A 27228-nucleotide genomic window follows, 5' to 3' on the forward strand; every position below is an offset into this window, starting at 1 on the left:
GTTATGCGACATTTTCTGGTGTCTGCCCCTAATATTTTTAAATGTGGAGAAGCCAAGTTGGGTCTCCAAGTTGTGTGTTGTCTGTAGTGGCAGGGGTTTCAGAGAACCAGGCCTACACCTGTCACTCAACCATCTTTTAATTTTAACTTAATTTGCAAGTTTTACATGCTGTCCCAGACCCTGTCTCGTGCATGGCCCATGCCTGACTTCTCCGCCACGACACTATGGGTACTCTTGGGTAATTGATGCCCCTTTCCCGCTGCCTGCCATTATTTTTGGGAAAGATGAGGACTCCAAGTTGGGTGTTCTTGTTGTGTGTTGCCTGTAACAGTAGGACTCCGAGATGGGCAGGCATGCAGATACCTTTCACTCACCTACCTCTCTTACGTTCCTTAAAATTGTTTAGCAATAACAGTCTATAATGATAATATTAGTGCCACCTTAGTGTGGCTAAGCAGAAAAGTGGTTTGAGCTGTTGCATGAGGTATGAGGGTTCCCAGACCACCAAACTCACACCTATCACTCATCCACTTCAATAATTCCTATTTTCTTCAGCGCTCTATTGGGAGACCCAGACGATTGGGGTATAGCTACTGCCCTCTGGAGGCCACACAAAGCACTACATTAAAAGTGCAAGGCCCCTCCCCCTCTGGCTATACCCCCCCGTGGTATCACGGGTACTCCAGTTTTAGCTTTGTGTGCGAAGGAGGTCAGACATTCCATGCATAGCTCCACAGATTTTAGTCAGCAGTAGCTGCTGACTAGTTCGGATGGAAGAAAAGAGGACACATATAGTGTCCCGAGCATGCTCCCTTCTCACCCCTGGATGGTGTTGTAAGGTTGAGGTACCTATTGCTGGTACAGGGCTGGAGCCTGACATGCTGTTTTCCTTCCACATCCCCTTGGGGGTTCTGTGGAAGTGGGATCCTGCCGGCCTCAAAGCTCTGACGCCGGGCTCCATCCACAGACCCATTAGAACCTGATGGATACGGAGCAGGAGTACCATCAGGGACCGGGCCCTGCATCATACAGGTACTCTGTGTCCCCGGCAGGCACAGACACACTCCGGGCTGGCTGGGTGTTGTAGTGCGCCGGGGACTGTACACTGAGCTGGTGTTCCTACAGTTATCTGGGGGACTTTGTGTTCTGGGAACGCAGCGCCGACCCTCACTGGACCGGGCGGCGCTGCTGTGACTTGTGGTGCGCCGGGAATACGCCGACCGCGCTTTTACGGCGGCGGCGTTTATAACTCTAGTCCCCGGCTTTTGGGCCTAGGACGCCGGCAGCTCCGATCGTTCCCGCCCCCACCCTGTCAATCAGGGTAGGGGAGAGACGCTGTTTCACGGCAGCGAGGAGGGCTGGAGCCTGATTTACATGCTCCAGCCCTCACACTAGGCACAGAGGGAAGCAGGCTTCCCGCTCTTGGTCAGGAACGCCCAGGGCCCGCCCCCCTTCTTCTCTCAGGACGCCGGCAGCCATTACATGCATGTCTGGCTGGAGGAAGGACGCAAGGCTCTGGGAGACCTAGACTGAGGGGCTTTGGAAGACCACACACCCGCTCTTAAGCGGGCGGTAAGCGGCTTTTCAGCTGGCCCCTCTAGTGCCTCAGTGTATGTTAGTGTATTGTGTCACTGGACATAGATATTTATTGATTTCTTGCACTGTGAGGTCGCTTCCTGGCTGAATACCCCAGATCGCTCTGAGGAAGCAGCAGCATGTCATCCACAAGACGCAAAGCTGCCAAGGCTAGGGCTGTGTGCACTGTGTGTGCTGCATGTGGGGCTGCTCTACCAGCAGGCTCCAAGGACCCCCATTGTGTGCAATGCTCAGATCCGGTGCTGCTTCGCCAGCCGGAGTCAGGAGAGATAGTGACCCAGGCTGAGACGCCTGTAAGTCCTGCCCCGGTGTCAGGGACAGACTTTGCAGTTTTTGCGGTTAATATGTCGGTGACTATGGCAAAAATCCTGGAAACTTTGCAATCCATGCCTGGGGCTCAGTCTATGGACACGGCGAGGTCTATGTCCTCTAATCCTCCGCAGTTGGATTTAATCCAGACTGCAAGGGGGTCCCCGGCTTCTCAGGATGAGTATGATGACTCAGATGATTGCCCCAGCCACCCCAAGCGGGCTCGCTGGGAAAGACCCTCAACGTCATCACACTGCTCAGGGTCTCAGCGCAATCAGTCTCCCTGTGATGTGTCTGAAGAGAGTGATCAGGAGTCTAATCCTGGAACCCCTCTCAATCTGGATACCCCGGATGGGGACGCCATGGTAAACGATCTTATCTCAGCCATCAATAGGCTGTTAGATATTTCTCCCCCAACCCCTTCAGCAGAAGAGGCAGCGGCAGAGCAGGAGAAATTTCGTTTCCTCTATCCCAAGCGTAAATTAAGTGCTCTGTTGGATCACTCTGACTTCAGAGAATCAATCCAGAAACACGACGCTCATCCAGAAAAGCGTTTCTCTAAACGTTCTAAGGATACACGTTATCCTTTCCCCCCTGATGTGGTCAAGCGCTGGACCCAGTGTCCAAAGGTGGACCCCCCGATTTCCAAGCTTGCAGCTAGATCCATAGTTGCAGTGGAGGATGGCGCTTCACTTAAGGATGCCAATGACAGACAGATGGACCTTTGGTTAAAATCTGTCTATGAAGCTATCGGCGCGTCGTTTGCTCCAGCATTCGCAGCCGTATGGGCACTCCAAGCTATTTCAGCTGGTTTAGCAAAAGTGGATGCTATCTTACATCCAGCGGTGCCGCAAGTGGCGTCCCTTACCTCGCAGATGTCCGCGTTTGCGTCTTACGCTATCAATGCGGTCCTAGAATCTACCAGCCGCACCTCAATGGCGTCTGCCAATTCGGTAGTTTTGCGCAGGGCATTGTGGTTAAAGGACTGGAAAGCAGATGCTGGTTCCAAAAAATGTTTAACCAGCTTGCCTTTGTCTAGAGAAAGACTGTTTGGCGAGCCATTGGCTGACATCATTAAACAGTCCAAGGGTAAAGACTCCTCTTTACCCCAGCCCAGATCAAGCAAACCTCAGCAGAGAAAGTGGCAGCAGAAGTTTCAGTCCTTTCGAGGTTCGGGCAAAACACAATTCTCCTCGTCCAAAGGGACTCAGAGGACGCAAAGAAACTCAGATTCCTGGCGGGCTCATTCACGCCCCAAGAAAGCAAATGGAGGAACCGCTTCCAAAGCGGCTACCTCATGACTTCCAGTCCCCTCCCTCCGCATCTCCGGTCGGGGGCAGGCTCTCCCGCTTTTACGACACTTGGATGTCACAGGTCAAAGACCGGTGGGTGACAGACATTTTGTCGCGCAGGTACAGAATCGAGTTCAGTTCTCGTCCTCCAGCTCGGTTCTTCAGAACCTCCCCACACCCAGACCGTGTAGATGTCCTGCGGCAGGCGGTGGACTCCCTAAGAGCGGAAGGAGTAGTGGTTCCTGTACCGTCTCAGGAACAAGGGAGAGGGTTTTACTCCAATCTCTTTGTGGTGCCAAAAAAGGACGGCTCATTCCGTCCTGTTCTGGACCTAAAACTGCTCAACAAACATGTACACGCCAGACGGTTCCGGATGGAAACCCTCCGTTCTGTCATTGCCTCAATGTCTCAAGGAGACTTCCTTGCCTCAATAGACATCAAAGATGCTTATCTCCACGTGCCAATTGCTACAGAACATCAACGTTTTCTACGTTTTGTGATAGGAGACGACCATCTTCAGTTCACAGCTCTGCCATTCGGTCTGGCGACAGCCCCCCGGGTCTTCACCAAGGTCATGGCGGCGGTAGTAGCAGTCTTGCACTCTCAGGGACACTCGGTGATCCCTTACCTAGACGATCTACTTGTCAAGGCACCCTCTCAAGAGGCATGCCAACTCAGTCTACAGGCTACGCTGGAGACTCTCCAGACTTTTGGATGGATCATCAACTTTCAAAAGTCAAATCTGTCACCGACACAGTCACTAACGTATCTTGGCATGGAGTTCCATACTCGAGCAGCGAGAGTGAAGCTTCCGCTAAACAAGCAGCGGTCCCTACAGACAGGGGTGCAATCTCTCCTTCAGGGCCAGTCGCACCCCTTACGGCGCCTCATGCACTTCCTAGGGAAGATGGTGGCAGCCATGGAAGCAGTTCCCTTTGCGCAGTTTCATCTGCGTCCACTTCAATGGGACATTCTCCGCCAATGGGACGGGAAGACGACTTCCCTAGACAGGAAAGTCTCTCTTTCCCAGACGGCCAAGGACTCTCTACAATGGTGGCTCCTTCCCACCTCATTGTCTCAGGGAAGATCCTTCCTGCCCCCATCCTGGGCAGTGGTCACGACAGATGCGAGTCTGTCGGGGTGGGGAGCAGTGTTTCTACACCACAGGGCTCAGGGGACGTGGACTCCGCAAGAGTCCACCCTTCAGATCAATGTTCTGGAAATCAGGGCAGTGTATCTTGCCCTACTAGCCTTTCAACAGTGGCTGGAAGGAAAGCAGATCCGAATCCAGTCGGACAACTCCACAGCGGTGGCATACATCAACCACCAAGGAGGGACGCGCAGCCGGCAAGCCTTTCAGGAAGTCCGGCGCATTCTGAATTGGGTGGAGGACACAGCATCCACCATCTCCGCGGTTCACATCCCAGGCGTAGAAAACTGGGAAGCAGACTTCCTCAGTCGCCAGGGTATGGACGCAGGGGAATGGTCCCTTCACCCGGACGTGTTTCAAGAAATCTGTCGCCGCTGGGGGGTGCCGGACGTCGACCTAATGGCGTCTCGGCACAACAACAAGGTCCCGGCATTCATGGCGCGGTCGCGCGATCAAAGAGCGCTGGCGGCAGACGCCTTGGTGCAAGATTGGTCGCAGTTCCGCCTCCCATATGTATTCCCGCCTCTGGCACTCTTGCCCAGAGTACTACGCAAGATCAGATCCGACTGCAGCCGCATCATACTCGTCGCCCCAGACTGGCCGAGGAGATCGTGGTATCCGGATCTGTGGCATCTCACGGTCGGCCGACCGTGGTCACTTCCAGACCGTCCAGACCTGCTGTCTCAAGGGCCGTTTTTCCATCAGAATTCTGCGGCCCTGAACCTGACTGTGTGGCCATTGAGTCCTGGATCCTATCGTCAACAGGCTTATCCCAGGGAGTGGTAGCCACAATGAGACAAGCTAGGAAGTCAACTTCTGCTAAGATCTACCACAGAACGTGGAAGATTTTCTTAACCTGGTGCTCTGCTCAGGGAGTGTCTCCCTGGCCATTTGCATTGCCCACTTTTCTATCTTTCCTGCAATCAGGGTTGGAAAAGGGCTTGTCGCTCAGCTCCCTTAAAGGGCAAGTCTCGGCACTATCCGTGTTTTTTCAGAAGCGTCTAGCACGTCTTCCTAAGGTGCGCACGTTCCTGCAGGGGGTCTGTCATATTGTGCCCCCGTACAAGCGGCCGTTGGATCCATGGGATCTGAACAGAGTACTAGTGGCTCTCCAGAAACCGCCTTTCGAGCCTCTCAAAGAAGTTTCTTTTTCTCGCCTGTCACAGAAAGTGGCGTTTCTTGTTGCGATCACATCGCTCCGGCGCGTGTCTGAGCTGGCAGCTCTGTCATCCAAGGCTCCCTTCTTGGTGTTCCACCAGGACAAGGTAGTGCTGCGCCCCATTCCGGAGTTTCTCCCTAAGGTCGTATCCTCGTTTCATCTTAATCAGGATATATCCTTGCCTTCCTTTTATCCTCATCCGGTTCACCGGTATGAAAAGGACTTGCGTTTGCTAGATCTGGTGAGAGCACTCAGGATCTACATTTCCCGCACGGCGCCCATGCGCCGTTCCGATGCACTTTTTGTCCTTGTTGCCGGTCCGCGCAAGGGGTTGCAGGCTTCTAAAGCCACCTTGGCTCGATGGATCAAAGAACCAATTATAGAGGCCTACCGTTCTGCTGGGCTTCCGGTTCCTTCAGGGCTAAAAGCCCACTCAACCAGAGCCGTGGGTGCGTCCTGGGCATTACGGCACCAGGCTTCGGCTCAACAGGTGTGTCAGGCAGCTACCTGGTCGAGTCTGCACACTTTCACCAAGCATTATCAGGTGCATACCTATGCTTCGGCGGATGCCAGCTTAGGTAGAAGAGTCCTGCAGGCGGCAGTGACATCCCCGTAGGGGGGGGCTGTTCTGCAGCTCTAACATGAGGTATTTCTTTACCCACCCAGGGACAGCTTTTGGACGTCCCAATCGTCTGGGTCTCCCAATAGAGCGCTGAAGAAGAAGGGAATTTTGTTACTTACCGTAAATTCCTTTTCTTCTAGCTCTTATTGGGAGACCCAGCACCCGCCCTGTTGTCCTTCGGGATTGTTTTTGCTGTTTGCGGGTACACATGTTGTTCATGTTGAACGGTTTTTCAGTTCTCCGATGTTACTCGGAGTTAATTTGTTTAAACCAGTTGTTGGCTTCCTCCTTCTTGCTTTGGCACTAAAACTGGAGTACCCGTGATACCACGGGGGGGTATAGCCAGAGGGGGAGGGGCCTTGCACTTTTAATGTAGTGCTTTGTGTGGCCTCCAGAGGGCAGTAGCTATACCCCAATCGTCTGGGTCTCCCAATAAGAGCTAGAAGAAAAGGAATTTACGGTAAGTAACAAAATTCCCTTCTTTATAGTCTAGGAATCTAATGGCTGTGCAACAGTGAGACGCCTCTGTAAAATGGTTTGAGCTGTTTATGCAGCTTTTGAGCCCTTCTGAAAGTGTTGTCTTTGCCTTTGTTTTTGTACCAATTGAATCCAAGGGAGTTCAAATATGTTCATCAAACTGTTTGGCAAGCACAGGTCAATTCGGCAAACAAGGACCAAACCAAACCTTTGGAGGTTCACTCATCTCTACTCACTATACAATATAGCCACAGGCTCTGCCCATGCACTTCCCCTCCAGCCTCCTTATGAACCTGCAACATTTGAGGGGATGAACACATTGAGGTCATGCCTTAGGATCTCATTAAAGGGAAGAATCTTACTTCTTTTGATTGTGTATGTAACCTATGCCTTTTAGTGCATTATGTAAAGCATTAGTGCTTTTTCATTTTAAGCTATTGCAGACATTTTACATGTTGCATTTTTGCTTAGGTATTTTACACATGGGAATATTTTTTTAAATGGTGTGGTGTGTTGCTATAAGGGTATTTCTCAGAATATTTTTTATTGCTTTTGGGCTTGGTTTAGTGAATATTTGGTGTTTTATATATACAGTCCATCAATCTGGATGGGTGCTTCATTAATGCTCCCACATGTCAAAAACATACTGATAGGGACCTTAGATTGTGAGCCCCAATGGGGACAGTGTTGCCAATGTATGTAAAGCGCTGTGGAATTTATAGCGCTATATACATTAATAAATTATTATTATTATTATATAGGGCCACAGGGACAGTGAGAAAGTGTCGACGTTGAGTACGGGAGCTACAACTTGGGTTGCCTTTAGGGTGAGAAACCTCCAAGCTAGGTAATAGCAGAATAAGGTTTCTCCTCCCTCTCTCTCTATACACTCCCTGACAGAAGTTCTGTCGCTTATCTATGTTATGTAAATAAAAGCTTATAACCTGACTTTAAATTCATCCATTTGTTTTATAAATTACTCTTTTGAAAGCTGATACCCTTCAAAATTTGGTTTAGGTTATGAAAATAAAGTTGCTGCAAAGCTGAAATATTGATCATTTAATGAACACAGAAAAGTCAGATTTTGGCAGGACAAAAGTTTTGTCGCATTGTCATATAATGCACCCAATCCTCATCTGTTTAGAAATGCCTATAACCTTCAATGATCTCACTGCTTCACCACCGTGCGGAGCTGCCGCCCCACCACCGTGCAGAGCTGCCGCCCGACCACCATGCGGAGCTGCCGCCCGACCACTATGCGGAGCTGCCGCCCGACCCCCCCCACCCCACCTACTGTCTCATCCCCAAAATCCTTTAGAATGTAAGCCTGCAAGGGCAGGGCCCTCTTCCCTCTGTACTAGTCTGCTATTGTAACTTGTATATGTGTTCTGTATGTAACCCCCTTCTCATGTACAGCACCATGGAATCAATGGTGCTCTATAAATAAATAATAATAATAATAATAATAATCCTAGTTTACATCCTCACCTGTGCTCACTAAATGATAAGTTAATTAGTGGGTGTGTATAAAAAGAAACCCAGCACCCGAGACCTTAACTTGAACTGCAACTTGACCTCTGATAACATGCCAAGAATCCACCCTGCGACCAAAGCCTTGATTATCAAAAGGCTGAAGACCAGATCCACTGCAGAGGTTGCTGGCACCTTTAGTGTGTCTCAGTGTCAAGTACAAAGAATTAAAAAAAAGAGATATTGGAGATATTTTTGACAAGCCCAGGTGCAGCAGACACCGCAAGACAACTGCTCATGAGGAACGATTGTTGGTTAGAAAATCAAAAGCCAGCCCCTCTTTCACTTCAGCAGAGCTCCAACGGGCCTGATCACCTCAAGTCCCTGTGTCAACTAAAACAGTTTGTAGGATTCTGTCTCGAAATGTCCTCCATGGTCGAATCAGTACCCAGAAGTCAGCACTAAACAAAAGGCAATTAAAAAAACGTGGAAAACCGCTGGAAAAGTGCTAGAAGGTGGATTTCTCTGCCAAATCTTCAGCTGAATTACACCACAGCTGCCACAAATACTGCAGGAGACCTACTGGAGCCCGTATGGATCCAAAATACACCCAGAAAACAGTTAAGTTTGGTGGTGAAAAGATCATGGTCTGGGGTTACATTCAGTATGGGGGTGGGCGAAACATTTGCAAGGTGGAAGGCAATATCAATAGCCTAAAATATCAAGAAGTATTAGCTACCTTACATTCCCAATTATAAAAGGGGTCAAATTCTGCAGCAGGATGGTGCTCCATCTCATACATCTACAACAAATTTCATCCTGGCAAAGAAGATCAAGGTACTCAAGGACTGGCCAGCCTAGTCACCAGACATGAAACATCATTGAGCATGTTTGGGGTAGGATGAAAGCGGAAGCTTGGAAAACAAAACCAAAGAATCTAGATGAACTCTGGGAGGCATGTAAGACTGCATTCTTTGCTATTCCTGATGACTTCATCAATACATTGTATGAATCATTGTTGAGTCCTTCAAGTTCATGGCAGTCACACAAAATATTAAATATGGCTCTAATAGCACCACAACTTCATTCACCAATGTTATGTAACATATCTTTGTATTAGAAGTTAATTTTTTGTTTGAATTTCACATTACTTTCTGTGGGCGACAAAACTTTTGTGTTGCCAATATCTGACTTTTCTGTGTTCATTAAATGATCAATATTTCAGCTATGCAGCAACTTTATTTTCATAACCTAAACCAAATTTGGGAGGATTTCAGCTTTCAAAAGAGTAGTTTATAAAACCAATGGATGAATTTAAAGTCAGATTATAAGCTTTTATTTACATAATATGGATAACCGACAGGACTTCTGTCAGGGACTATATATATATGTATATATTTACATACATTTTTGTCCAAATAGGACTGCTGTCCTTGACATACACATTTTGTTTGTAGTGTACACCTTTGTAATTTTTTGATGTACACATCCCTTGTAGTGTATATTTTTGTAATATACATTTATATTTGCACCTTTTGTCACTTGTACCTTTGTGTATTTGTTGTCTGTCTTCTTTGAATGCATGTCTAATAAATAATTGTTTTTATCTACATTAAGGGTTTATACTAAATGTGCGGTTATTCACCTAACATAGCTTAAAAAAAAAGATGCAATGACCTCACTGTAAACAAAAATAACAAACACACAGATGTGATAAAAATCTAGTTTTGACTTTACAATATATTATACAATTTAATCAGATTAAGTCCACTGAATACAATCTTTAACCTATATTGCTTGAAGACCCAATATTGTCATCTATCATACAATCAGGTTGTTCTATTGCAGCCAAGAGATCAACATCTCTGGGAAACATTTTTTTCTCCCAGCCTATTTGATTCACATACACACCGCAGAACCTGGCTCGACTAGAATGTTTTTTTTAAATGTTGTGCAAGCTGCGGCTGGACAAGACAACATGCCATTGTGACCACTGTGCTTAATTCCTTTTCCAATTATAATTAGAGATGAGCGAACCTTTCAAAGTTTGGTTCGTCGATCTAACTTTCCGATGTTCACCGAATGGTTCGCTGAACGTTTTTTTTTCAAAACTCACTGGATTAAAGGAGATGCCTAGCCTAATGCAAAGAAAACACCTTTAGGCCCTGTGCGCACTAGGCGTTTTTACCAGCGGATTTATCCGTGGTTTTGCTGCGGAAAATTCTTGAGAAATGTTTGAAATCTTTCTGCAGACATTTCCCAGCAAAACCTATGGGAAAAAAAATAGCTGTGCGTTTTTTTCTCAAGAAAATTCTTTGTGAAGATTTTCTTGAGAAAGTTTCTTGAGAAAATGTGCATGTCACTTCTTTTCCGCAGGTACCTGCGGTATACCCCCGGTATTTCACTCCATTCACTGTAATGTAATCGCGAAATACCGTGGGTATCCCGCAGGTAGCAAATGATGTGTGGTATACCCCCGGTATAGCCGCGATTTACCTGTGGTAATGTTCATCGCTGCCTGCTGTTTTGCAGGAAGTGATGTCATTATGACAGAAGAGGAAGCAGAGCAGAGTAAACACAGACGTCACACTCCCTGGACGCCACACAGAATCACTTCCGTGTGACCTCCAGGTGCCTATGCAGTTTGTGTCCTACTCCGGCCCCGCGGCTGCCTGCCCTGCAGTGTGTCAGTGTCTGCCCGCAGTATCAGCAGCTTGTCACCCTGCAGCGCAGGCAGACACTGACACACAGCAGTGCGTGCAGCCGCGGGGATGACGGGCGCTGCTGTCAGGAGGTGAGATGAGATCATTACCTGCTGTGATGATCTCCTGCCTCCTGACGTCACCGCTGTCACTGCCGTCTATGCCCGTGGCCCGAGACTGTCACTGGAGGTGACGTCACGGGCTCTCGCGATACTGCTGAGAACGCGGCGGGCATAAAAGGCAGTGACAGCGCTGATGGCAGGACTGCAGGAGATCATCACAGCAGGTAATGATCTCATCTAACCTCCTGATGTCAGCGCTCGTCATCCCCTGCAGTGACCTGGGCTGACCTATTGATGTTAGCTTAGGTCACTGCATTACTCTCCCAGCCAATGGGGAACCTTCTGTTCTTCACTTACTGGGACAGTGACTATGGTATGGATCGTCATGGGACCCCCCCTTATTGGATTACGCCGGAACCGGATTTGATTATTCTTGTCAATAAATTGGTGAAAGAGGGAATGTGGGGAGTGTTTTTTCAAATAAAACTTTTTATGTTGTCTATTTTTTATTTCTTACTGACTGGGTTGGTGATGTCAGGTATCTGATAGACGCGTGGCATCACTAACCCCAGGGCTTGATGCCAGGTGACATTACACATCTGGCATCAACCCCATATATTACCCCATTTGCCACCGCACCAGGGCAACGGGATGAGTTGGGGCGAAGCGCCAGGATTGGCACGTCTAATGGATGCGCCACTTCTGGGGTGGCTGCAGCCTGCTATTTGTAGGCTGGGGAGTGTCCAATAACAATGGACCTCCCTAGTCTGAGAATATCAGACCCCAGCTGTCCGCTTTACCTTGGCTGCTGATCCAATATGGGGGGGACCCCACGTTTTTGTTTGAAATTATTTATTTAATGTAAAATAACAGTGTGGGGTGCCCTCTGTTTTGGATTACCAGCCAAGGTGAAGCTGCGAGCTGTGGTCTGCAGGCTGCAGCCGTCTGCTTTACCCTAGCTGGCTACAAAAGATGGGGGGACCTCACGTCATTTTTTTTTTTAATTATTTATTTTTTGGCTAAATACAAGGCTAGGCACCCTTTAGTGCCACATGAAAGTCACTAAAGGGTACCAGCTTAGAATATGCAGGGGGGTGGGACATTATATAGGTCTTTCTCATCTATCTATCTATCCCTTTATCTATATATTCATCTATCCATCTTTCCCTCTATCCATTTTCTGTCTATCTATCGATTATCTATCTATTATCTATATTACTTATTGCAATTCAGCATAAAAAAAACGCAGGGACCAACCTGCGGAAAAACCGCGGCAAAACCGTGGAAAAATCGAGGCAAAAACACATGCGCTTTTCCCGCGGTTTTGGTGCGGTAATCTTCAACTCCCAGAAGTTTCTCAAGAAATTTTCTTGAGAAAAATCACTTTTCTAGTGCGCACATAGCCTTAGGGTGGTTGAAAAGCCTGCAAAACAGAAAATATACATTTTATAGTGCAGTCTCACTGTTTTGGCATAGCCTTTAGCTTCCTAGACTATTGACAAATTAAATATTGAGGTGGATGAGAGACAGGTGTAGGGCTGGTTCTGCCATACACCTGCCTGTACAGAAAAAACACAACTTGGAAACCCATCTCGGAGTCTTGATATTTAAAAACATTTTATGTAGAAAGCAGGACAGTGGCAAAAATTGCCCCCACCCATTTCCCCATAGTGTATTTGCACAGCATTGAGGTATGGTCCATGCAACATACAGGGTCTGGCCTTGCATCTCCATTTTAAAATCAAGAGTTGGATGAGGGAGAGGATTATGCCTTCTGGTCTTACGCTCCAGCTAGTACATCCAAGGAACAACTTAGAGACCCATCTTGGAGTCCTGATATCTAAAAACATTTAAGGCAGACAGCAGGACAGTGGCGTCAATTGCCTCACTCCCCCTTTTCCCATAGTGTCTTTGCACAGCAGTGTTGTAATGCTGCCACCAGGGGGAGCCAGAGCTCTGCAGCAGATGACACTACACAGAGCAATGAGAACCAGGAAGGAAATGCCCAGCGTTCTCATGCACTGCCTAATCAGCACAGCTGAGAGGCAGAACTGCAGAGCATGCGAGGAATAGTCAGACAGGCTGGGTCAAACACCATACGGGCAGAAGCAGGACTGGAGGGGCGAGCAGAGGCAAAGTCAAAGTCAGGTTAAGGTCAGTACCGGAGGAAGCAACCGAGTGGGGAAATAGGAGGGGGGACACAGGACAGGAGGGATGACAAGGGGACGGAACACAGACAAGGGCACGGGGGCACAGGAACAGACAGATCAGGATATCACTCACAGGACCAGCAATCACAGGCAAAGCAGAGCTAAGCTTATAGCCGGCACTGGTTCACTGGAAGTGTCAGATTTTAAGGCATCCAGGGGCCGGAAGTGAGGCCCGAGAGAAGGCTCCGCCCCCTAGCCATGTGGATAGGGAGGCGAATCATGACAAGTGTGGTATGGACCATGTAGCACACAGGAAGTGGCCTGGCATTTCCATTTTTCAAAATGAGCACAAAGCAACCATGCCTTCTTCAGCAGTACATCCAGGTCGGCATAGTGTCCTTGACTTTGCTGTACAACCAGGTTGAGGACTTGACTCATGCAAGGCAAAAGTGTGATGTCACACATGCGTAGAGCTGCCAGCAGGTTTGCACTGCTTTCGCACATGGATTTCCCTGGCTCCAGTTTCAGTAGAGATAGCCTTTAACCCCTTCAGCCCCCGGGCACTTTCCGTTTTTGCGTTTTTGTTTTTTGCTCTTTTTCTTCCGAGAGCCGTAAGCTTTTTATTATTCCGTCAATCTTGCCATATGAGGGCTTGTTTTTTGCGGGACGAGTTGTACTTTTAAATGAAACCATAGGTTTTACCATATATTGTACTGGAAAACAGCAAAAAAATTCCAAGTGTGGAAAAACTGCAAAAAAAGTGTGATCGCACAATAGTTTTTGGGATGTTTTATTCACCGTGTTCAATATATGATAAAACTGATGTATCTGTGATGCCTCAGGTCGGTGCGAGTTTGTAGACACCAAACATGTATAGGTTTACTTGTATCTAAGGGGTTAAAAAAAATTCACAAGTTTGTCCAATAAAAGTGGCGCACGTTTTGCGCCATATTCCGAAACATGTAGCGTTCTTATTTCTTGGGATCTATGGCTCAGTGATGGCTTATTTTTTGCGTCTCGAGCTGACGTTTATAATGGTACCATTTTTGCGCATATGCTACGTTTTGATCGCCTGTTATTGCATTTTGCGTAAAACTTGCGGCGACCAAAAAACGTAATTTTGGTGTTTGGATTATTTTTTTTGCCACTACGCTGTTTACCAATCAGATTAATTGATTTTATATTTTGATAGATCGGGCATTTCTGAATGTGGCGATACCAAATATGTGTATATTTATTTATTTTTAACCCTTTAATTTTCAATGGGGGGAAAGGGGGGTGATTTGAACTTTTAGGTTTTTTGTTTTTTTTTTATTTTTTAAAACTTTTTTTTTTACTTTTTTTTTTATTTTACTAGTCCCCCTAGGGGGCTATAGCGATCAGCAATCCGATCGCTATTATCTATCTGCTGATCACAGCAATACAGCTGTAAACAGCAGATTCAGTCACTTTGATTTTCCCTCTGCTCTCGGCCGAGGGAAAATGAAAGTGAAACATCATAGCTGCAGGCGTCATCACATGACCCTGTGCTACGATGGCAACCACCGATAGTCATGTGATAACACACGTGACTTCCGGTGGGGGCGGCGGTAAGTAAAAAACATGGCCACGCGCATTTAGATCTTGCTGCCAGACTTTGGCAGCAAGATTTAAGGGGTTAATGGCCGCGGGTGGAAGCGATTCCACCCGCGGCTAGCAGGCACACATGTCAGCTGTTGAAAGCAGCTGATATGTGTGCCGATCCACGCCGCCTGCCCGCGGCAGGGGGCGGGGCTTAACGGGACACGATCCTGGATGGATGGATCCGTCCAAGGTCGTGAAGGGGTTAATCAAACTTAAAATGTATGGGTAGACAGAAACCTGCAAATGGGTCCCTATTAGTTTGATAAAGACCCAACAGAAATGTGGTCGCCTTGCCACTGGCTGTTGGACTCCCATAAAATCTGGACAATTTTGTGTGCTAAGTATCTCAATTTTTACATTTTATTCATAGCAGTAATGCATGTCTATATTCCTATATTGATTGTTTCACATATCTTAGCACTGCAGTGTACAACTGTCTCCTTTTTGTATGTTTCATATTCAGTTTGCACCTGTTTACATTAGAAAGATAGGATGTGCCATCGCTCTTTTTCTTAGATTACAGGGTTATGCCTTCTGATTGAGCACGCCTGCTCTTCAGCCTCAAGCAATTTTACATCTCTATTTGCAGGTTCCTGTCCGCCCATAAATTGTAGGTCTTTTTTTAACCCCAACAGAGGCATTAGTTTGATAGAAACCCAACAAAAATAAGGTCGTCTTGCCGCTGGCTGTTGGGCTCACATAAAAACTAGCCAATTTTGTGTGCTAAAGATCTCAATTTTTACATGTTTTTTTCATAGCAATAATGCATGTCTATATTCCCATATTCATTGTTTCACATATCTTAGCACTGCAGTGTACAACTGTCTCCTTTTTGTTACTGTTTCATGTTCAGTTTACACCTGCTCACATAGAAAGATAAGGTGTGCCATCAGTCTTTTTCTTCAATTACATTGATCAAACCTGGCCTGGATAGTGGTCCACAAAGCTGCAGCTGTGTGACTGCGTTCTCCAATGCATATTAATTTCAGCACTGTCTGATTGCATTGAGCCCTGGCTGAGCTGTGCGGAGGTGGGGGGATTCTCTCTGCACTGTTGGAATGCATGTTACATTAAGGGAGAGATTGAGGGTGCAGGTGGATGCCCTAAAGGAGGTGGAGGAAGCAGCAGCAGTGGAGAAAGCGATCCAGAGGTTTGTCCTGAAAACCTTTACTTGTCCAGCTGTCAGTGGTTAAATGCACCTTGGTTGACACAGAGTTTTTCAAGTAAAAGGTAATGTTGTCTGTGACATGATGGTGTAGTGCAGGCATAGCTTTATTAGAGAAGTAATGGCAACAGGGTTACTGGTACTTGGGGACTGCCATGGCCATCAGCTTTGGAAACCCTTTGTATCCACCGAGCGGAAAGGCAGCATTTCCGTAGCCAACAGATTGCATAAGGTAAAGCTCAAGCTCTTAGCTTTGGCATGTGTAGTAGGAAATAATCTTTTCTGTGACCATAACTGCGGGATTGAGGGCTGACTGGTGTGCTGAGAGAAGGTGGCGTAGGTTGTACACAACAAAATGGTGGACTTCGAGGGAGGTGCAGACAGAGATGTTATGTGGAATATGAAACATGTTATGTGTTAGATCTGTGAGATTGGTCAAAATCCACAGGCATCTCCACTTCCATAACAACTGATGCGCTTTCACTCATCTCAACTGTAGTTGGTAAACAAGGGAAGGTTCTGCAGCTTGAGACCTGGGTGAGAACAGTATCGAGCTTGATGGAGGCTTAAGAAGCATGAGATGTGTGGTTGATGGAGCATCGGGTTGTTGGCTATGCTCACTAGGCCGTATTTTAGCACATGTTGGTTGTTTATATGATGGTTTATGCATGTAGTAAATAAATGAGTTGCATTTCTGCCTCTACTGAGTCATTTTTTACAAATTTTGCATAGAACGTGAGTTGGGTCATCGATTCCGGTGGCAAAAAAGATCAGGCAAAGCAACCCTTGTCACCCATGCTAAATGTAGATCAGCCACCACTGCTGGACACAGCCATATTTGTAGTTGAGTATGCAGTGGTTGTCCTGATTGCATCACTCTATGTCTGTGCGGGAAGCAACTTATTTCCTCCTCCTCCACCTCCACAAATTGTCTTAAAATGGCCATCACTACGTTACACTTTGTAGTGTGACATCGGTCACAGACTGCTGCATAAGCATCTCCAATGTATCACTCTCTCTCCCTCATCCAACTTGTGCACTTCTACTGAATGCCTGCTAAGATTTATGTGACACAGCTCAAAGTGCTCAGCATGCAGCCCAATCCCCATATACATCTTTCTTGTTGTTAATAGCTTCTTATTTCTTCTCTCCTTTTGCAACTGATTTTTCATGCTTAGTTATTTTATATCCATTTTTAAAATACATAAAAAGTTTACCTTTTTGCATAATAACTATAGAGAACAGACACAGGAGTCACATGTCCATAAAGAGCATGCATTTCATCCCACAAGAGGGACAAAGATAACCAAAACATAAAATAAAATCACATAAAAAAAATCAAACTGTCTGCGTATTACTTTAACAGATATTACTTACCATTCCTTTTGACTCTCTATATTCTAAGATATACTGCACAAAATGGCCAGCTTAAGAAAACCTAACCAAATGTGATGGGGTTACTGGCTCCACATGCTTTTCAAGGTAATAACAGAAACACGTTCACTTTAAAAGTCCAGCAGATTTATTTCACATACAAACTTGCCCTCTAGTGACATAACATAAGCTCCTTTTCTCCTTCAAGGAACATAACATTGTTTTCAGTCCAGTTCACCCGCGGATTTCCTGCACAGGTTCAGATACAACTTTTTTCTAGAAGTAACCACTGTGAATTCTCAGCAGCCTCCACACACTGCTCCGGTAAGGATAAGCGAACAATCTTTCTGTCTCAGTGGTTCCTTCCTGAATGCATCAAATCCCCCAGACAAAGACCATGTGTCAAACAGACACCATTTTAAGATATGAGACACACCTATTGGCGGAGGTATGTGGATGGCCAAACCCACTTGTCTCTCCAGCTAGCCTTAAAGCTTGCCATTGGAACACCCTATTAAGTCTGTTGGCACTACAGGTACAAGAGCATACATTTAGGTTTACGATACCTCTGTGATACATATCAGCTACCATCTTACACAATATACATATGATGCTCTGCCAAAAGTTAGTAGTAAAGCTGGGTGGACTCACAAAAAAACGGAATCGGTGGCTCACTTTAAAAAAAAACCCTGATCCGATCCAAACTCCGGCCCCCATTTAAGTCTACGGGTATCAGAATCTGGAGAATAAAAATGGTGGTAGAAAGGATAGCAATATGGAAGCTGGTGGTTGACTTACCAAGGCTCCGGAATGGCTATACTTTCCACCTGAGCCTCGCATTTACTTCCTGGGCCGCTAATCAAAGTCACACATGCAGTCAGACACGCCCCACCCTGAATGGAAGTGTGTCAGCTTACTGCCTCCAATCAAAGTCCCCAGTACAGCTGGAGGGCAGGGAAAGCAGTGTAACTAAAGAAGTCCATACACTCTAGCATCTACTGTGAGCTTAGAATGAATGGGCTCATTCCAGGTTAGTGGGCAGGACTGGCTTGGTTGGTGGGCATGGTGATGTTCACTCTCGTCCACCATAATCATGGAAGGGGGGCTTGCCCCACTCCACCCCACCTACCTGGGAATCTCACCCCCAGACCCCTGCTTCTATTATAAACAGCTCCATGCCCATGTGGACTTGTAACAATTAAGTTTATTCTGGCTGAACATCAGACGGCATTTTGAACACACCCGTATCATGTGATATGGGTGTATTGAAATGACATCATACCTGGTGGAAGAAGCCAGTACATTGTAGCTTCTACCATCCATATCATGGTATAAAATAAATAAAACAATTGGAGCAGGGTCTCCCCCCCGGTATTCTGATACCCAGCACAGATAATGCCCACAGCTACAGCCTTGCACTTATCTTGGCTGGGCATCAAAAGAAGAGGAACTGCATGTGTCTTTTTTTCTTATTTAAATAAATAATTTAAAAAAAAAAAACAACCTGCTGTCCCCCCCAATTTTGATACCCAGCCAAGATAAAGCCAGCTGTGGGCTGGTATTTTCAGGCTAGAGAGAATATCCAGACACATGCACAACGCGATACTCACTAGGGTGATTTTCAGGTCATTATTGCGTTGTGCACATGTCTGAGTGATGAGCAGCATTGTGCGCGCTGTGGGATGTGTGTGATCGGCTCAAATTTGATTTACAATCTGCATTCTGAGATGTTTTGTTCACAGAGAAACATAAAAAAACACCGCCCACCCACCTTTGGAAGTGTTTTGCTTTTAGCCCACAGCAAACACTTCTAGAGGTGGGTGGACGGTGTTTTTTTTTTTTTTTTTCCAATAATTCCATGAATAAAACATCTTAAAACGCAGAATTTAAGTCAAATTTGAGCCGATCACACACTTTCCACAGCACGCACAATGCTGTCCATCACTCACAGGCGAGCACAGCATGATACTCACCACAGAGATTATCAAAGCATTTTCATTTTCCGAGCACAAACCCCAAACCTCGATACTGAAGGTTTGCTCATCTCTAGTAAAGCGCATTAGTGTGGTCCTATAAAGTAAGGGTGTATTTAGATGTCAGGTGGAGCTGATCAGGTAAGTCATAATGTTGAGACATCAGATGTAGGTTAATGAAAAAGTCCTGTTGAATAAATATCTAGACATGCTAACAACTTCATGGGATGCATAAGTTGAGAAAGCTAAAAACGTAGCACACAAGTTTAAAAATAAACCAATAAGTGAACCTTTTTATTTAAAAGCAAGTCTATCCAATATTTTATGGCGTGAAGTAGGGGGATAGGCTTGCTATAGGATAAAGCTGTACCAAAACTTTGATAAAATGGATACTTTAACAAATACCTGAGTTTTTAGTACTCTCAAAGTGCAATAAATATATCCTTATTAATATTTTACCAATACATACTGCTTTTGAATTTCATAGGATAGAAGCTAAGAGTGCTTTTGTCTACAAATGCATCCATTTTAACATACCCATGTGTTCACGGAACGAATCCAACAGAGTGTAACCTCTAGCTACCTTCTTACACAGATTTCTTGAAAAGTAGTGAAAACATTCGATTGACAAACCTTTTGTTTTTAGTGAGCCCAGGGAAAAAGAGAATGTGTTTAAACTAAATAACAAAAAGTGCAGCACAGTTACTTCTTCCTGCACATCAAACAATATATTTTAGCAAGGAAACAATAATGCATAACAGAGCACCTTGTGGATTACCTTCCATTCGCTTCTGAATTTCTAATGCTATATCCAGTGCATTAAAGGGCAAAACTGGATCACACGCTATTCGCAAAACCATTTCTGAGGTCAACTGAAAGAACAACAACAAAAAAAAATATTTAAAGAATCGCTATTGTTACATTGTATAAAATTATTCCAAAACACATGGAAAAAAAACAAGCATCATTTATTAAATATAAAATAAAAGAGTAAACAGACATTTAAAATTGTGTTCTTAAATACCTGTCATGTCACATTTGTCCTGGAATTTTGTTAACACTGTGTCCAAAGTGTCATGATTTTGCAAAAATGGTGTGTTTTAGTCTTGGATATAAACATGTAATTTTGCATAATCTACCAGTGTATAGATGCAGGTATTAAATAAAGATATAGAACTTACAAGTGATATCTTTACATTGTTGAATAGTATTAAGGTTGAAAAAAAACCTTTTTCCAACAGTTATATATTTTCTATTGCTATATTACTTGTAACCCATATTGTCATTTGTTGTGAGAAAATCATCCAGCCCTTTTTTAAGTGGTGTTATAGTATCTGCCATTAGTACCACTTGCTGTAGGGTATTCCATAGTCTGACTCTAAAGGGGGCTTTACACGGTAGCGATATCGCTAGCAATTTCTAGCGATATCGAGCGTGTAAGTACCCGCCCCCGTCGTGCATGCGATTGTTTGTGAGCGCTGCCATAGCGAACATTATCGCTACGGCAGCGTCACACGCACTTACCTGGTCGGCGGCGTCGCTGTGACTGCCAAACAATCCCTCCTTCAAGGAGGAGGGACGTTCGGCATCACAGCGACGTCACCGCAACGTCACTAAGCGGCCGGCCAATCAAAGCGGAGGGGTGGAGATGAGCAGGACGTAACATCCCGCCCACCTCCTTCCTTTCTTCCGCATTGGGGCCGGCGGCAGGTAAGGAGACGTTCCTCGCTCCTGCGGTGTCACACATAGCAATATGTGCTGCCACATGAGCGATGAACAACATGGATAAACAACCCTTGCCGATTTTTGAGTTTGGGACGACCTCTCCATGGTGAACGATTTTCACTATTTTTGAGGTTGCTTAAGGTCGCTGGTCAGTGTCACACGCTGCGATATCGTTAATGACGCCAGATGTGCGTCACTAACAACGTGACCCCGACGATAAAACATTAACGATATCGTAGCATGTAAAGCCCCTTTAGGGGTACTTTGCACACTATGACATCGCAGCTGCGATGTCGGTGGGGTCAAATCAAAAGTGACGCACATCCGGCGTCACAGTCGATATTGTAGTGTGTAAATTGTTTATGATACGATTATTGAGTGCAAAAGCATCGTAATCGTATCATCGGTGTAGTGTCCGAATTTTCATAATTGCGCTGCAGCGACGGTACGATGTTGTTCCTCGTTCCCCTGCGGCAGCCCACATCGCTGTGTGAGAAGCCACAGGAGCAAAGAACATCTCCTACCTGCGTCACCGCGGCTCACGCTGGCTATGCGGAAGGAAGGAGGTGGGCGGGATGTTTATGTCCCGCTCATCTCTGCCCCTCCGCTTCTATTGGCCGCCTGCCGTGTGATGTCGCTGTGACGCTGCACGACCCGCCCCTACAGGAAGGAGGCAGATCACTGGCCAGAGCGATGTCTCAGGGCAGGCGAGTGCATGTGAAGCTGCCGTAACGATAATGTTCACTACGGCAGAGATCACAAGATATCGCAGCTGCGAAGGGGGCGGGGACTATCGCGCTTGGCTTTGCTAGCATCGGCTTGCGATATCGCAGTGTGCAAAGTACCCCTTAAGGCCACTTTACACACAGAGATAAATCTGCGGCAGATCTATGGTTGCAGTGAAATTGTGGACAATCAGTGCCAGGTTTGTGGCTGTGTACAAATGGAACAAAATGTCCATGATTTCACTGCAACCACAGATCTGCCAAATATTTATCTCTGTGTGTAAAGTGGCCTTAAGGCCAGTGCCACACTTGCAAGTGCCTTGCGAGTATCTTGCGCGAGTCTCGCGTTGCATCACCCGGCACGGACTCACACTGTCCTCACAGGAGCGGGTCGGTTGCATGCATCTCTGTGAACATGCGAGGCACTCACAAGCGTGACACCGGCCTAAGGCTGGAGTTCCACTTGCGTATGACTCACGCGAGGCTCAGATCAGTATCACCCTCCATGGCCTGATGCTCTCTGGACACGAGCATCTCAGCTGCATGGTAATACATGCAGCCGACCCACTCCTGTCAGGAGAGTGTGCGGCCGTGATGGGTGAGTGATACCGATGCGAGATTCACGCGAGTCATAAGCAAGTGGAACTATACCCTAACTGTAAAGAACCCTTTCCTATTTAGCTGTTGGAATCACCTTTACTCCCCTGGTAATGATGAATGCCAGCTTGTCCTTTGTAAAGTCTTTGGAATGAATAAAACGTGGCAGTCCTTTTATCAACCACATGTATTTATACATATATACATCTTTAAATAATTGAAAAAAAGATCCTGAAACATATTTGTTTCTAACTTTGCTTGATTTCTTTTTTGTTTATAATTTATAATGTATTGTCTGAATAGTAATTAGAGGAGCTTTATTGAACCCCTTTTGAGCTCTTTAACTAAAACATCGCTTTATTAATGTCCAAGTTACAGCAACCTGTCTGCTTAGGGAAAACAAAAGGTAACTGGTGATAATCAATAGATTATTTCACAACACACTGCAGTATCAGACTTTTTAAGCTACTTAATTTGTAAAGAGTCCAAAAATATTCCTTTTGGAGCAGATGCATGGCTTGCTGGTGTTAATAAATGATTGGTGCAAATAGAAAAACTGTGGCTTTTTTTAAAAAAGGTGACTAAAAAATTATCCATTTAAAGAGTTTCAAAGGTTTTTTTTTAAATTAAGAATCAAAAGATTTCTCACAAGTCATCCAAAAATTATCACTTCATTTAGGCAGCAATCAGGTGTTGTTTTTAAAGTGAAAAAATAATGGCTTCTTAACAAGGAGAGAAAAAAACATTATTTGTTTTTGGAATTCACAAGATTTGCTATTCTCAAAATGACTAAACATAGCAAACATTAGGGATTATTGAAGGCTATTCATCAGGCATAGTTTAACACAAAATCTGAAAAGTCACATATTTATGCACAACAGGAAATAATAATAGTGCACTAAATAAGACCAGTGACGAGAGGCAGAACTGTCAATATGGGAATGGAAGAAACAATGGTGGCAATAAATATTTTTGTAATTCATATAGAAGGAACATAAAAATGTTATTGTACACTGAAGGAGATTTGGTCCATGGTTATTTGGGGGTACATGCCTCAACTTATGTACAGTTACACGACACAAATCTATGCAGCACATTTATTCCTATTTGAAGTGTTTCAAAGGTTGTCATAAAATATTCCTTCCAGACTCTTCCTTTTCTTTGGAATTTGGAGGGGTTCTTTTCAGTTCTGATACTTTAATGTCCACTTTAGTATGATTAGTGTTACAAAAATGTTTGGCTGCATGTAGGTCTTCTTTGATTTGTTTTCTTATTGTGTTTTATTAAAAATATGGAATTTTCTAAAAGAAAAACCCAAAAAAACCCTCTTTTTGGGCTGCTATTTCCAATACCTGTTAAATTTTTTATCATCTGTATGTCAATTGAGCAAAAGGGGAGTAATTGAACTTTCATGTTTTTTAAAAAACTTTCACATCTTTGAAAACTTTTTTGTTACTTTTTACTGTTCTTAACAATCAGCTTAGGGGACTTGGAGCTGCGATGGTCTGATTGCTTCTGCTAGACAGTTACCTGCAAAGTATGAGGTGGATTCTCTCTTTAACACCTTCACGGATGTATATCACATAAACATGACCACACCCAATTAAAAAAAAATAATGCTTATTATACAAAAATAAAAAAACACACATGGGCATAAGTAAAATTTGCATATGTTGCTCAAGAAAACATATGCAAAGCTGAAAACTTCATATTTTACAATTCATACTGAACACAATTACAGGCATTCTTCATTTATTTTACCTTGATAAAGTACCATTTGCCATTGGTAAAGGTTTCATAGTATTTGTTTATTTTATATATGACCAGTGATGGGTGGACCCACACTGTGAAAGTCCAGATCCGAGCTTGTTCAAAAGTATCCGAACGCCTGCCTGGGCCCAGAGTTATCTGAGAAATTCTGGGTAATGATCTGAGTCCAGCAACTTGGGTAATAAAAAAAATAAAGGAAGAATAATGAAAGTAAGAATAAAGCAGGGTTACAATACTTACCGAGTCTCCTGCGCGGCTGTAACTGATTCTGTGGCCGTTCATTTTACTTCTGAGGCCGCTAATTAGCTTCATACATATTCATTGGCTCCCTCACCCACCGACAGTTCTGGTGTCTGTGATTGGTTGCAGTCAGACACACCCCCAACCTGTGTGACGGCGTGTCTAACTGCTTGCAATGAAAAACCCTGTCTGCAAGTCTATATCATAGTGTAAAAATAAATAAATAAAAAAATAGTTGGCTTATGGTCCCCCCATATTATGATACACAGCACAGAAAAAGCATATAGCTACCTGCTGCAGCTCCCAACCGTGTGCTTATAATGGCTGTGTATCAAAATAAGAGGAAGCACATGCGGATATTTTTAATTATTTAAATAAACAATTAAAAAAAAACTGTGTCCCCCCAATTTTGATGCACAGCCATAATAAAGCCCCACAGCTGGGGGCTGGTATTCTCAAGCTCGGGAGACCCATGCTTATTGAGCCCCCAAGCCTAAAAGTAGCAGTCTGCAGGTGCCCAGGATTGTCACATCCATTAGATCCAAAAATCCAGAACTTTACTCATATTGATTGCCCTGCTGGGGTGGCAATCTGGGTAACAAGGTGTTAATAATATCCCACAGCTGTCACTGAGCCCTAGATTAGTAATGGGAGGCATCTATGAGACTCCCTTATTACTAATCTGCAAGTAGAAAGAAATAAACACCAACACCAAAAAAATCCTTTATTTGAAATAAAATACAAAAAACCCCCTCCTCTTTCACCCCTATATTAACATCCAAAACACCCAGATCCGACGTAATCCACATGAGGTCCCACAATGATTCCAACTCTTTGACAACAGACACAAGGGTCATCTGCTGATTACTCCCTGCCATGACAACACATGAGCATCTGGCTATCATTATCTGCTGTCTCAGGTGTGCCGATGAGGGGTCAGAAGAACACACCCTTGGCAGTGTGCTTTAAATGTCAAAGAGATTGAAAACCACAATTAAGAGGTTAGCAGCCGCAGCAGAGTGCCGCTTCACCTGAGGCTGATCGAGGCAGATGAAAGCTGAATAATTCAGCCTTCATTTGCAGGGAACGATATAGCTGAATCAAAGGCAGGGAACCAACTTATGATATAGATAGTAAGTCATAAGTTGTTTAGAGTTAAACACACATTTTGGAAACAACTATAACATTTAATTTGTATACAAAATTTTGTTACCACACTTAGCCATCCCCCAAAAATATGAAATCATCAAAATATGCTAGGATAGGTTCACATGAAAGACAAACAGGTTAATTTAACAACTTACTGCCTAATGGTTATGACTTGTATTTGTCTCCAATTTGATAATATAAACAGCTGCTGGTAATCTGGCACTGCAGGCATTTGCCCGTTGGACTGTGATGAATATATGCATAGGGGGCTGCCATGACCACGGCACCCGCTCGTCCTGTTAGTTTCCCCTTTAAGTCTGTGGCATAAAGCCCTATGCACTCCATGACGGCCCTTGTCTCTGTGTGTGTGCGCACCATGGCAGCCTATGCCAGAGGTCTGAACGCCGGATTCTTAAAGGGCCATCAGCCAACTTTGCCATTCAATGCCACTGGCCCTTTACGTGTGTTTGCGTGCTCGCTCTGACAAGGGCCACTGTGTGGCTCCCACAAGGCTCTTTCTGTATGACACTGCCAATGCCAGCATCAGAATGACTTTTTGTGGGGGGATTTCACCCTCTTCTCACCAATTTTAACTATCCTGATCTTCTGCATGCCCTACATACATCACCCTAAACTGGATCATTCAATAATCCATCTTCCCCCATCTGGGTGAATTTCACTATAGAAACTTTTTTTATGTACAGTATAGACCAAACGTTTCGACACAAGTACTCATTCAAAGAGTTTTCTTTATTTTCATGACTCTGAAAATTGTAGATTCACATTGAAGGCATCAAAACTATGAATTAACACATGCGGAATAAAATACTTAACAAAAAAGTGTGAAACAACTGAAAATATGTCTTATATTCTAGGTTCTTCAAAGTAGCCACCTTTTGCTTTGATTACTGCTTTGCACACTCTTGGCATTTTCTTGATGAGCTTCAAGAGGTAGTCACCGGAAGTGATCTTTCAACAGTCTTGAAGGAGTTCCCAGAGATGCTTAGCACTTGTTGGCCCTTTTGCCTTTACTCTGCAGTCCAGCTCACCCCAAACCATCTTGATTGGGTTCAGGTCTGGTGACTGTGGAGGCCAGGTCAACTGGCATAGCACCCCATCACTCTCCTTCTTAGTCAAATAGCCCTTACACAGCCTGGAGGTGTGTTTGGGTCATTGTCCTGTTGAAAAATAAATGATGGTCCAACTAAACGCAAACCGGATGGAATAGCATGCCGCTGCAAGATGCTGTGGTAGCCATGCTGGTTCTGCATGCCATCAATTTTGAATAAAGACACAACAGTGTCACCAGCAATGCACCCCCACACCATCACACCTCCTCCTCCATGCTTCACGGTGGGAACCAGCCATGTAGAGGCCATCCATTCACCTTTTCTGCGTCGCACAAAGACATGATGGTTGGATCCAAAGATCTCAAAATTGGACTCATCAGACCAAAGCACAGATTTCCACGAGTCTAATGTCCATTCCTTGTGTTCTTTAGCCCAAACAAGTCTCTTCTGCTTGATGCCTGTCCTTAGCAGTGGTTTCCTACCAGCTATTTTACCATGAAGGCCTGCTGCACAAAGTCTCCTCTTAACAGTTGTTCTAGAGATGTGTCTGCTGCTAGAACTCTGTGTGGCATTGACCTGGTCTCTAATATGAGCTGCTGTTAACCTGTGATTTCTGAGGCCGGTGTCTCGGCTAAACTTATCCTCTGCAGCAGAGGTGACTCTTGGTCTTCCTTTCCTAGGGTGGTCCTCATGTGAGACAGTTTCTTTGTAGTGTTTGATGGTTTTTGCCACTGCACGTGGGGACACTTTCAAAGTTTTCCAAATTTTTCAGACTGACTGACCTTCATTTCTTAAAGTAATGATGGCCATTCATTTTTCTTTACTTAG

At 44.9% G+C, this 27228-nt stretch overlaps 1 protein-coding gene across 1 annotated transcript in view; it reads right to left on the reverse strand.

Moving 5' to 3' along the window:
• Positions 1-27228, reverse strand: part of NAALADL2 (N-acetylated alpha-linked acidic dipeptidase like 2) — a 937508-nt gene that overhangs the window by 74010 nt on the left and 836270 nt on the right. Inside the window, exon 12 of the mRNA XM_075341533.1 lies at positions 19903-19996. Within this exon, the coding sequence (XP_075197648.1) occupies positions 19903-19996 (94 nt within the window). The remainder of the gene's footprint in view (positions 1-19902; positions 19997-27228) is intronic.

This window comes from Anomaloglossus baeobatrachus, chromosome 3 (genome assembly GCF_048569485.1).
Source record: "Anomaloglossus baeobatrachus isolate aAnoBae1 chromosome 3, aAnoBae1.hap1, whole genome shotgun sequence".
Classification (NCBI taxonomy): Eukaryota; Metazoa; Chordata; class Amphibia; order Anura; family Aromobatidae; genus Anomaloglossus; species Anomaloglossus baeobatrachus.